We start from the raw sequence: 18,602 nt of genomic DNA on the forward strand, positions 1-18,602 counted from the left end.
AGTGGATAATTCAGATAGTACACAAGTCAAACTGTGTTCCCTGTTATGGAACAACCAGCACAGTTCGTACAGCTTGTTAAGAGTGAATTTCAAGCATCTTTCAAGCACTTTGAATGTACCTAAACCAAAAGTTTCCAGATACTTGAAGCCCTTATTTTCACATTTAAATTGTTACTATAAATGCAACTGCAAAAAATAAAGTTTACAGAATTCATATATAAACACTTTGCTTATTTTAAGCTGCTCATAATAACTCATAAGTGATTGTGTGGATGAAAACGGCAGATTATGTTGACAATCAATTTTCACGGAGTGTATACAAATTCATTCAAATTATTCCTAACCTTTAAAACACAACAGATAGAATTAAGCCTTTCCAAACTTTCAAGACCTTTTACGAGCCGTGTGTGTGTGTGTGTGTGTGTGTGTGTGTGTGTGTGTGTGTGTGTGTGTATCTACCTGAGGGGAGAGAAACTGAGGCACTTGAGCACGTAGACTAGGCTGGGAGGAGCTGAGAGGTGGCACTGGTGGCTGAGGAGGCTGCTGCTGCATGGCCCGGGTTTGTGCTGCTCCACTACTGCCAAACATTCCACTGGGTATCTGTAAGCAGGAGTCATAATGGTTCAATGAAACGTCTTCAAAACCTCCAGGCTTATAGAAATGACTGAAGTTGAAGCCATTTTTTTACTGAGCCAGTAAAGCCATGAGCTGAGAGCTGAGCCGCTGACTTGTAAATTCTCGACCACTCTAGCAAACCATTGCAGGATACCTCAAGAGTAACATCATGAATAGACCCACTAGCTGTCAAGTCTTTATGAATTTGATGGGTCCATTCGATACATAAATGAGTGCAATTGAATTTCATGAAAAAGAAAACCGCCTAACATTGGGCTGATGATATTTCATGCCCACATAGCAATGCTTAAAAACACTTTTGAAGCATTTTCCTTTAAGGTCGACTTCACACTGCACCTTGAACAATTTTACCATTTATCAAGTGGCCCAAAATATTTAGCCTGAAAAAGGCAGCTTCATCCACATTTCAGATTCCATGTTGTTAGAGAGGTCTTTCTATTCAGTACAAAAAAAATGCCCGCTTTCAGTGCCTTTGTTTGGGCTTCAAGGACATACTGTAGTTTTTCTGGGCCATGACTGCCTCTGGGGGTGATATTTGATAGAGCATAACTATCTGATTTCTATGGGCACTCCAGGCAAGGTCATACACATATAAGAGAGCAATAGCAAAGTGGAGAGGGATGCATGTGGGCAGAGAGGTGTGTGTAAAACAAATTACATTTATCAGCTGTTACTATCACTGCATCATATACACTTAAATCCTGCAAAACCCATTACATTTTAAAACGATGGCTATGGATCTGCAGTGCGATAACACAGACTGTTTTTAAAAAAAAAATTGCAACTGAATAAGGTTTGGTAGAACAATCTGTCAGCATATTCCATTGCTAATAAATCTCAAATGCTTAAAGTTTTACAACCATGATTCCAATGAAGTTGGGATGTTGGGTACAATGTAATGAATACAAAAAAGTGATTATTCGATATTCCTTTCTAATTTATATTCAATTGACGCTTTCTGTTTTTATTTACGTTTTAGAGAGCGTCCCAGCTTTTTGGGATAATTAACATTCGGGCATTTTTTGTCTAATTGCTATTTTTTTATTATTATTGTTAACTCTGTCATTCACTATACTTTTAAAGATAGGGAAAATAAACTTCACAAAATATTGCTGTTCTATATCATCACAAAATAGCCACAATCTCTACAACATTATATGCATATGCTTCACAAAGGTGGCTGTTACTGCACGTCCATTATTTGGATTGTGTAAAACTTTCAAGTGTTATTTTCCCAAACTCAATTTCAGTTCTGAAAAAGTTTGCTGGCTCAATGCACTACCTGTCTGTTGTTCAAGTTTTGCATGGCCAGCCCCGGGTTGCCCTGTCCCAGACCCTGCCCAGGAAGGCTACTGTTGGCCAGGGGGAGCTTCAGGCTGGGGGAAGGCAGAAACGGTGATGGGGGGGCATCATCTGACAGAACACCATCCTGGACCAGAGAAAAGAAAAAAAAATTGTAGGATGATCAGATAAAAGTCATGACAATCCTTTAAACGTTTCTTTGTAGAATGTTTAACTAGTTACAATGTAAAAATTCAAAAGAGAAATGATAGGAAAAAAAGCGCAAGAACAAAGTCCAAGTAAAAGCAAAAGGTACACTTTGTATTTGTTTTTGTTTTTTTACTAGACTCATCATTTCCAACATATGCTTGAAAAAGTCTTATTGCTTAAAGTCTAACCTTGTCGAGAAAGGAGGTGCGCTCGGAGGGGTCTTTAGAGAGTGCAGAGGGCCGACACACCATGGGCTTGTTCATGCCGTTGCTGTAATCAGACATGCCCATGCCCCGCTTGTCCAGGTCTGTCTTCTTCTCCAACAGGGCGCCTGTGAGGAGAAAGGAGTAAGGTAGATTTAATATGAGTCTAAATTAGGAAACATGCTTTGTCACAAAATGCAATGCTGTTTTTTAATGGAACTGAACCAGGGTGATGATTTTCAATGTCTTTTATTTCTTCTGTTAGTCCATCTATATGTCAACATACACTCTGGGTATGTTGGAATACAAACTTACTCATGGCCTGGTCAAGGTTCATGTTGTTGCTCTTCAAAGCCTCCTCAGCAGGGTCTCTCTGTAACACATGGACAACATAAGCCTGTCACTAAAAATGGTTCAGTTGCAGGAAAAGTTCAGATTTATCTTGAGTATGGATCATCATCAGATCTTTTCCCCCTTAATTGATTGTGTTTCTACACTGTACATCAGAAGAACTGTTTTTATTTCAAATTTCAGACATAAAGAAGTGGCACATTTTTGGCCTAGTCGGGTAAAAAACTGCCTAAAAGATGGTGTGTCAGATTTTCTTACTGGAAAGCCCATGTCAGTGAGCTGTTTGATGAGACGGTTCATGATCCAAGCATCATCTGGCTTGCCCATCTTGGCCTAAAAACACACAAGCAAAGTATAAAAATATTAAATGATAATTTAAATAACAACAATTCCCAAAATAAACATCTGTCAGTGTATTCATGACAAGAGTCTGTTGTGTTATCGGACCTTGCTCGGGCCCTTCTTGGGTCCATTGCCCCAGGAGTTGCAAGAAGAGCTGCTCTCCTGGGAGGTGGGGCTGTTCCACATGTCCCCATCCTCAGCGTCCCATTGGCCGGTAGACATGCCCATCTCCTCTCCTCCATTTCCCCAGCCATCTTGCATAGGTTTGGGGCCTGAGAAATTGATGAAATAACATATTTACAATAATAAACATTTAGTTGGTTGTCTATTAGATTGTTTAAGTGTAGTGACATATGCTACATGTACATTGAGAATTCACAAGCCATTTCTGATGGTGAGAATCAGATCATTTTCAGCCTCACCACTTGGTGCCACTGTTGCCATTTGACATGCTGCCTTTTGCCTTTGCACCTCCCTCTACCATTTGCAATATTTCAAACCAACAGCACACATAACCAGGACCAACTGAGGCGTGGAATTGCTTTAATCCAAGCAACACTTCAGTAGAACTAACAAAAACCTTAAGAATTGGCACAAATGGTACAGGTCCGTAGAAAAAGTTTTTGTTATGTCAAGTGAAGTGTGGTAATGCACAAATACTGGGAGTTACTATCAAGTCAGTCTTACAAATGGTGTGATACCATTGGTCACAACTCCCATCTCAAATCCTAAGGGGACAATGTGTGGTATTGTCTCGACTGGGTGGACTTATCTTGTACACCAGTAAATCTGATATCAAGTAACGCATTTACCCTGTAACTGATGGTACCATAGTCCTGCATCTCAGCACATGTTGATTTTACCTCATATGACATAATGCATCTGTATAAAGAATTCATCTGTGATGATACCTGGCTTGCAGGGTGCAGAACCTGTGGGTCCGTTGGCCCTGCCATAGGGGCCAGAGGGCTCGTGGCCACCGTCTCCCCATCCTCCTACTCCCCCTGAGGGCTTGCCCCAGGCAGAGGTGCCATTGTCCACAGCTGATGTTGGAGCTGCTGGCTCTCCCCAAGCAGGCTCAGACTTGGGTTGAACACTGGGAAGCTCTCCCCAACCTGGACGAAAGAGGTGAATTAGAAAAGAAAAAAGCTTCCCTGCAGTAAAACAACCCTCCACTAGCAATTTTTACATATAACTTAGTTATGGTTATATAACTCATTCCTCCCCAAGTCCTTCTTTGAGTACTTAAGAATATGAGTTTAGGACATGTATGAAAACACCTTGGCTTCATTCAGGCTTTGAAATCTGCATTATGTTCATGCACAACTCAGATCTGTAGCACTCTTTTATCAAAAACTATATCATTATAGATCAAGCAACTGCCAAACACAGTACTGCAGTGGCATGTTAATAAAAAAGACTAAGTGTAAGCTTTTTCCTCTGATAGTGCCATGCTTTCTATATATAGAGGCCTTTCAGCCAGCGTCCTCCTGACAGCAGTAGGCATTTGACTAGCTCAGCCTGGCTCATTAGGTGATGTTTATGTGTGGGAGGGGGAGATTGATGAAAGCAGCAAGCTCTTCCACTCCATCTCTTCTCCATCTAAACTGGCTACAGTAGAGATGGTTGATTAGCTATAACATTGATTAGCAGTGTTTTAAGGTGGCTGTGATGCTTTCTGGTAGATACAATTCAACTGGTAAACAGCAGGGGGCAGTGCTCTCATTCAAAATCAGAAGGAGAGGAGAATGTTGGGGATTAAAGCTGTGCCATGTCTATATGCACGGCCTTTGTCTTCACAAAGACTTATTTGAACTGGCTGCAGGGGTAACTTTAGCCTGCCATACAGAATCTTAATTATGTATGCATGACCATTAAGAGGTTCTCAATACCTCTGAGACTATCTGCTTTGAAATCACTGTGAGAGAAATATTTAGGAATAATCTTTGAATGGAATATCCAATGTTGTCAACAATACTTTATATTAGTATATAGTGACTTTGTTTTCTGATGAGTGAAAACTACTTTCTATTTATGCTTTGTCTCTCCACAAACATCATTCGACTCATAATCAAACTCTATACCATTCAGGAAATTATATTTAGGCGATAAGATAAAAACTTCCCTATTCCCTAAACCATCAGATTTTAAGGTTCATCCTTTTTAGAAAACATTTTCAGAACATTAGTTATAACCTTAAATCTAAGTAACATACAAATGTGAGTTTTTTAACTCAACAGCACAGCTGTATTTTGTTACCTGGGTTGGCAAGTTGGGCTCTACCCTGGGGGCCCACACCTGGATGTTGGCTGCCATTGTTGGGTGATCCATTGTTGTTTCCATGGTGTTGCAGGTGAGTTGGGGGCTGGCCATGATGGGGTATGTGGTGCATGTGGTGAGTGTGATGGTGATTGTTGTTGCCAGGGCCAACGGAGTGATTGTTGTTGTTATTGTTGGGGATAATGACTCCACCATTCTTAGTGGGAGTCGGGCCACTGTTGCCTGGGTTATTATTGGGATTGTTGCGATCCCACATGTTGACAGTCTTGTTGTAGGTGCCAGGATCGCCCCAGGTGGACGTTCCATCGTCAATCTCCATCTTCCTGCGGATGGAGGGAGGGGAGGGCTCTTCCCAACCTGTGGGATCCATGCCCTGGTCCTGTTTGCTGCCATTGCCCCAGCTTGATGGGTTCTGCTTCACAGTACCAGGACCACCCCATGAACCCATGCTTCCACCTCCTCCGCTGCCACTACTGCTGCTGCTGCTGCTTTCCTGGGGCTTGGATGAGCCCCAGCCTCCCTGCACTGGGCCATTGCCACGTGGGGTCTCCCCCCAGCTGTTATTACTCACAGTAGGAACAGGCTTACTCCAGCCTCCTCCTCTGTTTCCTCCCCTGGGGCTTTCCTTCCATCCACCATTTCCTCCATTCCCTCCTTCTCCTTCCCACATACTGCTGGAGGATCCATTCTTCTTGACCTCAGACTCGCCCCACTCCCCTGTGCTGGGGCCGTTAGAGCCCCCATTACTGTTTCCCCATCCATGGGAGCTTTTGGGGCCCTCTCCCCAGTTGGTAGGCTGACTTTTCGTCACACCATCGTCCCAACCTGGTGACTTGTCCTCAGAACCCCAGGATGGTGTGCCTCCATTTCTTGGACCATTAGTAGGCATAGGGTCCCCCCAGCCACTGGTAGTGCCATTTGGCGCTTTGCTGAGGGACTGTGGGGGGTCCCCCCATCCTGATCCAGTCTGGATAGGCTGAGGTGGAGGGGCTCTCCAGCCAGAGGAAGATGATCCTTCACTGTCACTTTTTTCTCCAGACCCAGGTCTCTGACTGGGGCCAGTTTTTGGGTTGATGGTGCCTCCATTCATGGATGATGGTCCACCATTTGAGCTGGAGCCTCCCATGATTTCTGATCTGTTCTTGCTCTTCCCGTCATCAGAGGCAGCTTCTTCCATCTCCCATACAGTGTGCTGTCGGATGGGAGTCTGTCCCCAACCTGTGTTACTCAGCACCCGAGGGTCCAGGTCCTGCCGGGGTAGCAAAGGGGTACAGTCTGTACTGGAGGACCTGTCTCTACGGCCAGATTGACTTTCGTTGCTGTCCCCACTACCCTCGCTAGCTGGGGCTGTTCTAGGCTGCTGGCCCCATGAGCTAAGTTGCTGCTCTTGGCCTGAACCACTACTTCCAGCGTCCACTGAGTCCCAACCTTTAGGTGCATCGCCGCCGCCACCAGAGGATTTTCCCCAGTCTCCCCAACCACCACTTCCACTACTCCCACCACCACTGCCTTGGCGGCCCCAGGCAGAAAGGCCTCCAGAGGGAGATGAGTCCCAGCCTGAGTCCTTGGGAGAGTCAGCTGCCTTGGTTTCTCCACTACCCCATACAGAGCTGCCTGTTGTGTCCCCATTAAGCTGGGATGATTCAGTGGGTGACTGGCCTCCCCAGCCAGTTAACCCATGGATAGGGCTCATAGGCTCCTGAGCTTGCTGCTGCTTAGTGTGGTTTGGTCCATCAGTGTTAAGGTTAGAAGGTTCCATTTTGAAGGATAAGCTTGTGTTGGTTGATGGGTGCTGTTGATCATTTTCGTTAGCACTCATCATGCCACCCCAACCTCCTCCACCATTATCCGCACCTCCCATGCTCCCGTTTCCCATGTTTCCATTGCCATTAATACCTGGTGGGAGGGATGGGGAGTTTGACACCGTATTGGGGCCAATACCACAACCTCCACCACTCTCATGGCCAAGGACAGGCCAGGCTGATGGGTTGGCATTGGGATTGAGGTTCAAGTTAAAGTTGGGAGAGCCCCAGTTATTGGGTGCTCCTACTCGGCCACCATTCATTCCATCTTGCTTCCCATCGGGGCCCCAGCCTCTATTACCACATGTGTTGGCTGACCCAGGTCCCGTCATCATGTTATTGTTTGCTTTAAGAGAGGGGTAGTGGGCCTGCTGGCCTGCGGCACCTGTGGCCATACTCAGAAAACTACTACTACTGGTGGTAGTGACAGCACTCGTGTCCGCGTCAGAACTAGCTGAGCCCAAGGGGCATTCTGGTGCTGCGGGGTGGCTGGGGTCACTACTGCGGCTGATGGAGGGCCAAGCTTCTGTGTCACTTCCGTCAATAATCACTTTGTCCCAGCTGTTGGCACTGGAGGAGCTGTCAATTGGCAAAGAGGCTCCCCAGTGAGAGGTCTCATACTGGGCAACCGAGCCACTCTGAAGGGATATGTCTAAAGAAAAAAAAGAGGAAGAGAGAAAAGAGATGTTGAGTCAAAGTGAAACAGAGGAATACATCACTGTACATAGGTAGAGATAATAAGTCAGACAGAGAAACAAAAGAAGATTTGAGTGACAGAAGATGAAGAAATGCAATAAATAAAACAGCATAAGTAGAGACTGGGGGCAAAAGAGACAAAACAAAAGGAAGAAAAAGAAGAGAGAAGATAAAAAAGAGGGATGGAAATACATTAGGTTAGACTAAGGAACATCATGTAAAACAGCCCCCATAGGTCCTGGACCAATTTTATCTTCTTGGTTGGTTAATGCTAGCTATCAGACTCCCTGGCAGGAGATGGTCACACTTGCACGTTCCACAATCCAACACATAATCAGAATGCACAGCCAAGCATGCTACACGTCATATCAGCTATGGCATATCCATATATCCTTGCCCTGGTGCAGTCAGCCAAACAGAAACAGGGAGATGGAGCCCTCGCTTTCTTTCCTTCATTAATCCTTCTTTCCTCCTCTCTTTCTCCTCAATTTTCACTTCCTTTTCCACTTTCCTTTCCTCTTCCCTTGCTCTCTTGTTTTGCCCCTTATCTCCTTCTCACTATCTAGCTGCCCTTATCTATCTTAACCCCTCTCTCCTTCTCCCCTTCTTCTTTCTCTGTCCACATCTCCTCTCTCCCTTTCTCCCACCATCTCATTCCTCACCCTTTAATTTCTCCCTCTTTCCCCTCTGCTCTCCTCTAACACCCAGCAGTGAGTGGCCCATCTGTCTCCATCGTGGCTTCACTGGCTGGGGCTGTGAAGGGAAGCCCAAGTGGAACGCCGCTCATTTATTGGAATGAAACCAAGACGGCTTCTCATCCATCACTCCCTACGCTTCACTGGGCCTACTCCTCCTCCAACTGTACTGCACTAAGAATCCACAAAACACTTCCTCCAAACGTGTGAATGTGCGTGACTCTGCTAGCTCCTCACCACCTGTATATATGTACATAATACTCCATGTGTATAGGTGTAGATCCCTTCTTTTTTTTATCCCACTCTAGGGACTAAGGACCACATTGAATCCTGTCCTACTATCTGCAGGCTTTAAGCATGGCTTACAAATTCTGTACCACACTACCAAATATAGAGCATTTCCAACGATTCTCTAACTAACTGCACACAAGCAATTTCATTAGGCACAAAAGCATCCCATCAGAGGGGGAACTAATAATAGACTGATTCGATACTGTAAAGGGGTAATCAATCAGTGGGAGGCAGTTAATCAATGATCTTATTAATGCTAGTGGGTGAGAGAAGGGAGGCTATCGATCCAGCATGCAAACATCCTAACCACTAAGCCAGCCTTGTTGTAATGGGCTAAAATCCAATGAGAGCTGCTAGGAATCCCATCAGTACACAGGCCTACCAATGATATGAAGAGAGAAATGTACCCAGTAACTCTTGGGAGGAGAATATAAAACAGCAATATGTCTTTAATCTGTAATATGAAAGCTAGATATTTATCCCAGTTTCAGCAAAAGCATTAGTAGCCTACTAGAAAATAATACATTTCTGGGTCCCGTCCTGAGCAGCTGCAGTAAGCGTGTGCTCACTAACCTTTAATTATGAGACCCAGGCTGTGTTTGTAAAATATTTGCCTTGTTTGGTAATTAAGCTGTTTTACCTTCCATTACTCTGCCATTAGTTTCCATCAGATTGTTGCAGTTATTTCCATAATAGCTATAAGTTATCCATCATGAGATAAAGACCCAGTGGTCAAAACAATCCAGTGTGTTGAGGGAAAAGCCCATTTGTTTGAAGTGTGGACACACAAACGCTGGCAGATATGTGGCTTTAAGATACTGCGCAACATGCTGCAGAGTGGCTGTGAATGCAATTTTCGCCTGAACACACTTATCTCCACTCCCCAGGCAGCCTTATCACACAGGGTCGTCAGCCTGATGACACACACACACACACACACGCACGCACGCACGCACACGCACACACACACACACACACACACACACTTTTCAATCAGATGAACTAAGAAAAACTACTGAAACATCACAGCCAAAGTGATCCTCACAACTGCTGTGACAGTGCCAATTGTTTTTGAGAAAAGTTAGAAGTTGTTCAAATTTAAAAAGAAGCCAGATGTAAGTCTTCAATTAGAAATTCTTTCAACTGACTTTCCCTGAGTTTTTGCCATCTGATGATAGTTGGAAGTCGAGGCTGAGACCTAATTTCAGTTTGCATGACAAATACTGAAAGTAATACAGATCATATAAACAATGTCTGCAAACCTGTCCAAAAAAAAATATGATTCTTAAAAAGTGGACACAAAAAATAGTCAGATAGAAACTGCTTATTGCCCAACTATTTGAGATATCAGATGTAGAGATGGCTGCCTTCTTTTGAATATAAAGGAACTAGATAGCAGGGACTCACTGTGCCAAAAAATTACATTTGAAAACTCAATAGCAATGTGCCTTCCCAGAAAACACAACCCGATTACTCAAGATAAACCACAGACCTATTTGCGTTGGTGCTTTGAGCACAACACAGTGCCTAGTTCCATTCCTTTAGTGTTTTGACATATAGAGATAGACACAACAACACTATTCCTCTGTTTATCTTTGTTACAAAAACAGTTTAAATGCATCAAAATGTAAGTGCTTTTGAGGTTTGAGTTCCACCACAATTGTGCATGTAAAGTGTCTCTGTTTTACAAAAGGCTGGCTTGGCACCATTTCAGATCTATTGATTTGGCGCATGCCTGCTTACCACCCAGTCAATTTGTAAAGAAAAGAACAAAACCCAAACAGCTGGTCTTTTTAGTTACCACTGCAAACTCTAAGTGGTTTGTTGGGATTTTGTTTTTCTAGATGCAGAGAGAGAAATGTTGCAGCATCATTAAAAGCCACTGATGTTGCTCCCTTTCTGTTTTTGTTTTTTATATTTGTGAGCAAAGACAAGCGCCATTTTATCAGACCTGAAACGTAGCCAAGAACCTCAGAGGCTGCGGCCTCAGGAAAATTTTGTTCTGTCGACCCCTCACCCACCCAGTGTACCTCTCTCTCTCTCTCTCCCTCTCTCTTTGTCTCAGTCTCATTTGCACATTTTGTTTCCTGAAGAGCGTAGAAATAGGTTACATGATAAGTTAATCAAAGCTTGGAAAGCAGCCATCTTTTTATCGCTCCTGTCACACACAGTGAACAAACCAAAATTTCAAACAGAAACAGACAACATAAAACAAAACAAAAAAGAAAAAGGCGAGTGCATTGCCTGCGGTGGAAAAAAGGGGTCAGTCGGGGAGAGGGAGAGAGAGAAAAACAGAGAGGAAAAATACCTGAGGAGAGGTGCACCAGCGCCACTAAGAGTTGTTACACAGAGCCAACTACCCGGTCCATCATAAAATCATAACACCACCAATACACTGCTGCTACTCTGCGTATAAGCTGTATCTTGGATTAGTAGTATGTGCAGGCATTTGTTTCAATTTGTGCATTGTAATAACAAATGTAGGTGACAAAAATGAAATGCCACAAAAGGAGTATTTATCGTGGTACTACTGTACTGGATTGCATTATACTGTGTAGGTGCTACCTCTGTTGATATGTGCATGCATATATGTGCACTGATGCTAGAAAAGCCTGTTTTTCTTTTCACCACAGCATGCCCTGATTGTACCCTTTTCGACTCCCTCCCTAGACATTCCAATAGAAAGGTCTTGCTGATTCTTGGCAAAGCAGTGAATTGGCAGGGGGAGACGAAAGAAAGCAAGCTGAACATGAAAAACAAAAGGGGACAATTATTTCCATCCACCATTTGCAATCATGTGTCAGTAATGTGGTGCTGCTTTCATTCTGGTTGCAATTAGGAGGGCAGTCTCTTATTACGCCTTGTGAATGAAAAAGGGACAAAAATAAAAAAGTAAGGGGCGCTCAAAGGCTATATCGTGCTTCCAACAGGGAGCAAGGCTGCCTTTTTGTGCAAGTCCATGCTTGCAGATACAAGCTTGTTCTCTTTAGAGGAAATAACCTATTAAATAAAAATAACAACAAATTCCTAATGATGAGCACACCAGCAGTGCTTGTGCTGAAAAAGTGACATTAAACAACACCAACAACACAATGAAACTGCGATGCCAGCTTGCCAGAGTTGAAGCAGAAATAGGCAAAATATGAGCTTCTGATAATGAGACTAGCTGCCATCATAGAAATGGGCAGGTAGCCAAGAATTAAATGCCTCCCCTCCCCTTTGAATAAAATGAAAGGCAGGGTGACAGAAAGAAAGAGAGGGAGAGGGTGGAAGGGAGAGATGGAGGAAAGTGTGGGGGGAGGGGATGGTACTGTGGCAAGGGAAAAGAAAGGGAGACGGCGAGTGAGAGAGAGAGAGAGAGAAAGCAGGAGCAGACTAAGAGAGATGGTGCAGCAATAAATGGAATCCTTAGTTTTACTGTGAGCTGCAGACTACGCTCGGTTTTCTCAGAGCAAACCGTGGGGTGACATAACACCAGAACCAGAGCAGGAGGGGACGTTTAGTAGTCTTTTGTCCCCAAATAGACCCTCTCCATCTCTCTTTGAGAGGGTGCTTTACGCCCACTCGGATCAAAGACGGCCTGTACTTGTTTTTCCGGAAGAAGGGAGGAAAAGAAAGACTGAGGGAATGGTCACAGGAGGGTTTAAAAAGCTCATTATTCATGTCTGTTTACCTCTGCTGAGAGAAGAGAAAAAAATAGGAGAGCGAGACCATGGTGACTTCTCTGGTTTCCCTGACAGAGGCTGGATTAATGAAGCCACTAGAGGGTTCTTTCACTTGCGCGTGAATGTGTGTGTGTCACAGCCTGGGCACATGGGGCAATCTATACCTCCCGGCTTCATTAGGGCCAAGTAGTCTTGTGATTATGATTTTAAAACATACAAGATCTAAGTGGTAGCTATTTTTACATCTTAATAGTACCATGTGTGAAGAAACAGACCCACATTTCCATGAGAACGGCACTTGGAGAAGATGTTTTAAAAATCAGGAAAATAAGCATTTTAGAAGGCAACCAAATACTTTAAACGCTATAGATTCGAACTTACTTAGCAAACAATTTTTTATTTATTTATATATTTTTAACCAAAAACAACTCCACCTCCACACAATGCATTAAACTTAAACGTGCCATACTGAGATTTAACTGGTCATAAAACAGTCTTGGTTCAATAGTAATGCCTCTATATGACCTATATAAGCAAACCAGACCATCAGCGAGAAGATTGGCTATTTACATATAGTTATTCTTAACGCCTGGCAGTTATTAATCTCACAAAGCTACAAATAGATAAATGGCCTCATCACTTTGCATCCTGCAAACAGCTGTGTGCTTCAAAACCAAAAATTAGGATTAAAAACAAGTTCCTTCTTTCTTTCTTTTGTCCACTGGGGCAAAAATGAACACAAAATGAAAGTTCCTTGTAGTTGTTTTAAATAAAATATTCTCAAAAACCCAACTGTTTTACCTGCAAATCAAAAGGATCCAAATGAAAGGGCCAAGTGTTTTAACAGCACCCAGCAGAGTGCCTTCTGGCTACATGCTCTGTCTGGGTGACCAACAAACAGCTGTTGGGCCGCAGTTCCCACAGTCTTAAGAGACCCCCACTCCAGCACCTGCTACTGGGGAGCCTGTCTGGACGGCTGCTGGCTCCTCCGGACTACTTAATGGTCCCCAGTCAGCTGGAGAGACGGGGATCGTGGGTGTGACGGAGGGAGGGAGGGAGAGGGGACAGGGGGTCTCTGTCTGGTGTTTGGGACAATTAAATGGAGCTTGCGGAGCGGAGGTTACGTGGGAGTGGTGTGAATGCCCTTGAATTTAAGGGGGTTGCCTTTCAGTATTTGTTGATGGTGTGGTGTGGTGTGTGTGTGTGTGTGTGTGTGTGTGTGTGTGTGTGTGTGTGTGTGTATGTGTGTGTGTGTGTTTGTGTGGATAGCCTGCTGGAATGTTATAAATCACACACGTAAATGTATTATGGCTTCTAAATTAAATCAGCATTTTTCTGAACCAAAAGTGAGTAAAGTAACCCAAAAATTGGGTCAAAAGAAATGCATTTAACCACCTTAGGATATCTACCCAATAATGCTGCAGTACTGCTGGCATATAAACTAACATGCGTGTGTGTGTGTGTGTGTGTGTGTGTGTGTGTGTGTGTGTGTGTGTGTGTGTGTGCGCGTGCAGAACCTTTAAACTCTGAGCCAGCTGGCCTGCAAGGCAGACACAGATCTGAGAGGACACAACTAGGTCAGACTAGTGTGTTCTTTCTGCTGCACAGCCACATGTGTTTGTGTTTGCATGTGCACAAGCGAAAAAGTGTGTGAAGGAACATCATCACATCCCTTTGGGCCACCGTAACCTCACCAAAGAGGTCAGAATAATGTCCTCAAAACAGAGTTCATCTCGTACTTACAGTTACACAAAGGAAAGAAAACTTTGTATCAGTGCTTGCAGGCAGGGCACATAAAATACTACATGAACACAACATGATGCTGTGATTTATATATGATTTAACAATGATGTGAATACTTCTTTACTTGATTATTAACATAAGTACATGTACTTTGTTTACATGGTTGAGTAAGTAAGTGCAAATGTGTTATCTGGCAAAAATAAAAGTTGTGCATAAATAAGGTGTTCTGTAGGAGCTTAATTTCCATTTCCATTTCTTGCTACAAACACAACCAATGCAGTCGGGACTGGTGTAGTACTATTTATGTAATTTATTTTAAGTTATTTCTCAAGCTCTTCTTCAACAAGCGTAGTGATATTTTATTTAAATAAAGCAGAGGCTGGGAATTAAACCTTCAAGTGCAGGGTAGTAAGTTTAAATACAATGTCCACTCTCTAAATTATGTATGCCAGAATCTTCGAAACAACATGGCCACTAGCTTGAGGCTATTAGCTGAGCAGACAGGATAGAACAGGCTGTGAAGGGGAAGCCCTGGGGACAAGACCGAGCAGGGTAGGGGGTAGAAACCCAGCCAATGGCTACCATGCCAAAGGCTGTGTTGTAGTGAGGGGCCTCTTGGAGAGCCGGGGCAAGGCAAAGGCCAAACAGGACAACAACCGCTGGACTAGGACAATAATAAGGACATTATAGGTTAATACACTCAACCAGGGGAGCTTAACTTATCTAAAGCCAAAAGCAGAAATACATTATTTTAAACCTAAAGGCTTACAGGTGTTGCTTCTCTTGAGTGAGTTAAGCCTGCAGCCAAATTTAGATCCCAGCCCACAGCTGAGGAAACCCTGCACTAAACAGCAGAGCACAGAAAATTAATAATATCATAACACAAAGTATCAGCTTCTAATTAGCAAGAACAAAATGGTGGTCTAAATATTTGTGAAATGCTGAAAGAAAGCAGAATATTTCACACATTTCATGAAATGGACAACTAAACAGGCATCCACTAACGGGCTAAGCAGACTTTAAGCTTTTGATTGATGCTGTGATTGGTGGCAAAGGCCCAAGTACAGGAACAATGGTGACTAGACAGAGCACACAAGGACCAATTGCCTCTGTGTTGCAGAGGTCTGTAGTTTGCTGACTAGCAAGCCTTGCCCCACAGCTGCTGCAGATTTGTTTACGGAGTGCCTGGTGTCCCAGCAAATGTTGAGTCAGTAATGAAAGGCAGCACAGAGCGGCAAAGGAGCACTGATGAAAAGGAAGAGGAAAAAAAGACCGAAAAAAAGACAGAGAAGAGAAACTCAACAAAGATGTGAGCAGATACTCATGCGAGCTCCTGTGCTACAGAGATATCCTTGCATCTATGTCTTCAAAGTTACAGCGTGTTGTGTTAGAGGATGTGAGGTTTGTCTCTGTGTCTGTCTACATTATTAGGCAGATGGTTGTGATTGCTTTACAAAGAAAAAGCCTTTAGACAAATTCACACAAAGCAGAAATAATAATAAATAAAAATCTTGTGTGCATGTGAATGTCCATAAACTGAGAAATATAACAGCAAGAAGAATTATATAAATAAATCATAGCCATCCTTTATCAACACTTTACTTGCAGACAAATACACACAAGCTGCTGCACAATGAGCACCTTAAGGCAGGTTCAGTATTAGTGATCTTAGAGGCCACCGGTGAGTTCATTAAAAGATTACCTCTGGCTACGGAGGTCTGAGTGCGAGTGTGTGTGTACCTGTGTGTACGTGTGGTCCTGTGAGTCGAGCAAAAGAGCATGCAGAGGCTTAAACAACTAAAACAGGTTCTTCTGACTTAGACTAAAACATCTTAACAAGATTTTCCGAGGCTTTGAAAGAATTTGCTTGGTATTGCTATTATCGTTACAGAGATCCAGACTTGCACAATAATAGTACAGACTTACAAACAAGCATAGAGCTCAGAATCCTTTCAGAAGGCAAAAGAAAGGAAAAATAGAAAAAAAAAGGGCCAGCAGCCAATTCAAAACAGCTTAGACTTGAGTCTTAAATTTTAATTTGGCTTTAAATTGGTCAGCCTTCCCACATAATTTAGGGGCTGTATCTCGTCATTATTTTACAATGACAGGAAGTGAAGGTGTGCCGTTAAACTACAATTATAATCCCAATAATTTATTATGGCTATAATGCAGTAAATCTGTCACTGCTGCTTTGCATACCACTGTATCATCTGCCAAGCCAAACTGAATACACACTCTTAAAATGAAGCTTAATGTAGGATCCTAAAAAACTATTTTTAATCCCCAACATGCTACATTTGTCTCGCAAAATGTGGTGAAATCAAAGTGAGAGTAACAAAGGTTGAAGCAGAATGTCTGATTTAAAGGTTGATTTACTGAGCTCATCGAGTAAATGCCACTAAACATGCAGCCAAAACACAGCTGACGTGCACAAAAATGAAATGAAAAATCAGACTGAATTAAGTTTAAAAGGGTAAAATAATTTTCACAAAGCCACCACAAAAAAAAAAAAAAAAAAAATCTATTCCAGGGCAACTGTATTGACACAAACCTTGGTGGCGTTTGCCCGTAGTGGACGTGGCAGAATTTGGGGAAGTGCTGCTGGTAGTCGTAGAAGAAGAAGAGTAAGATGAGGGCGAAGAGGAGGAGGAAGAGGAACAGGAGAGGGTGAGAGCGCTGAGAGCTCCTGCAGGCAGTGGCTGGCCTCTCTTCAGTAGCTGCTTGTGCTCCTGCTGGCGGAAGCGCGGGGGCACCTCTCTGGGCGGGTAGCGAGCACTGGCAGAGGACAACTGGCACTGCTGCTGAGGGGGAGTCTGAGTCGGGAGTTGGCTACTGGAGGAGGCGCGCTTGCCATTGCCAGAAGAAGAAGAGGAGGAGAGGGGCAGCGTAGGGCTGGCGGGGTGGAGGTGGTGGGGTGGGCCGGGACTGGGCTTAGTGGGAGCAGGCTCTGGCACTGGATGGATACAATACACAGGCACACAGGCAGAAAGACACATGCAGGTAGCAAGGTATTAATGTCTGGGTTAACTCACTTTTAGTCCTTTATAGAAGAAAAAAATATATTTGGGTGGGTAGTGCTAACATTTGACAACTGGTGACAAAAAATGGGAACTAAATTTGGTGGGAGGAGTCAATCCTGTAGTTGAAAGGTCTGCAGAACTTTAAACAGTACTTAAATAGTAGTCAATAGGTGTGAATAATTGAATATTGCTTGCCTGCTTGTATGCTGGTGTGGACTGTCCCTTTAAGTTAACTGCCTCATGCAACCTTTTGTCGAACATATGTTACTGGCCTTGACGCATTCTATGAAAAGGTCATATTGTTTCTGCTGACTGAACACTGAAACACACAAACACACTGAGACACTTCCCTTCCTCTTCATTACACTCTTCTCTTGCCCTGCCACACACACACACACACACACACACACACACACACACACACACACACACACACACACACACACACACACACACACACACACACACACACACACACACACACACACACACACACACACACACACACACACACACACACACACACACACACACACACACACACACTCTGCTGGTTTGGCCTCAGCCTGACCCTTTCCCTGTGGTTGCACTGACCAGCCAGCCATCTAATTGAGCGTTAGCCTCAAAGGTGTTATTATTAGCGGGACCTTGGACGAGTAGCAACCAAACAGATTGACTTGGCTAAAGTTTCCTCTCCAGGGTGCTGCAAGAACTGAGGAAAAAAATACTATCTGACCTATACACTGTATAATTCTTCCTGAGAAACCAGAAGTGGATGTTGATGGGAGTCTGTGGCTGTATGCACCTGTGAGCAAACGTAACTAGATCTGATGAAGCATTAGTCTACCTGAGAGCTCCTTGCTGCACAGAAACAGCTGCTTTCATAATGGTTGCCAATTGCTCATGACCCAAGAGCTGCCGTGATTTACTGTTTCATGGTCCATGGGTTAATGCATGATGAAAAGAGTTGATGATGTTGTTTTCTATAGTCCCTAGATAGATATGGTTGCTCTACACAACAGCTGAGACTGCCTTCACTCAAGGGAGAAGAGTGAGACGAGAAAAGACACAGGTTGTGTGAGAGTGTGAATGGAAGGGTTGTTTTTTAAAGCCATGAAATATTGCTAAATTGATGGCTTGGAATAACTTGTCAATTAAAGCTTCACTCTGTCCAGTGTGTGGTGCTACCTCCAATGAGTCAAATAGTCTGTTGAGGACCCCTTCGGCAACTTGTAGTTCTTCAAGTCGAGCTTTGTTTTGTTTTGTTTTTGCATTATACAAAAGCCACCTTTACCCAGACCTTTCTAAGCCGTCCTATAGCCGGCCATGGCACACTGCCATGGAGTTAATGTGCACCACAATGAGCTGGTGGCCCTGACCCGCCATG

The 18,602-nt window shown here is 43.7% G+C and overlaps 1 protein-coding gene across 3 annotated transcripts in view; it reads right to left on the minus strand.

Annotated features, from left to right (window-relative positions):
• tnrc6c2 (trinucleotide repeat containing adaptor 6C2) overlaps nucleotides 1-18,602 on the minus strand; it is a 58,027-nt gene that overhangs the window by 16,208 nt on the left and 23,217 nt on the right. For 2 of the 3 annotated variants that reach the window (XM_059339699.1, XM_059339708.1), the window contains exons 4-12: nucleotides 16,747-17,148; nucleotides 5,283-7,757; nucleotides 3,935-4,138; nucleotides 3,129-3,295; nucleotides 2,940-3,014; nucleotides 2,646-2,703; nucleotides 2,316-2,458; nucleotides 1,919-2,065; nucleotides 460-600 (exon numbers count right to left, since the gene is read on the minus strand). In XM_059339699.1, the coding sequence (XP_059195682.1) occupies nucleotides 460-600; nucleotides 1,919-2,065; nucleotides 2,316-2,458; nucleotides 2,646-2,703; nucleotides 2,940-3,014; nucleotides 3,129-3,295; nucleotides 3,935-4,138; nucleotides 5,283-7,757; nucleotides 16,747-17,148 (3,812 nt within the window). The remainder of the gene's footprint in view (nucleotides 1-459; nucleotides 601-1,918; nucleotides 2,066-2,315; nucleotides 2,459-2,645; nucleotides 2,704-2,939; nucleotides 3,015-3,128; nucleotides 3,296-3,934; nucleotides 4,139-5,282; nucleotides 7,758-16,746; nucleotides 17,149-18,602) is intronic. The other variant, XM_059339716.1, reaches the window with a different exon arrangement.

This window comes from Centropristis striata, chromosome 1 (genome assembly GCF_030273125.1).
Source record: "Centropristis striata isolate RG_2023a ecotype Rhode Island chromosome 1, C.striata_1.0, whole genome shotgun sequence".
Classification (NCBI taxonomy): domain Eukaryota; kingdom Metazoa; phylum Chordata; class Actinopteri; order Perciformes; family Serranidae; genus Centropristis; species Centropristis striata.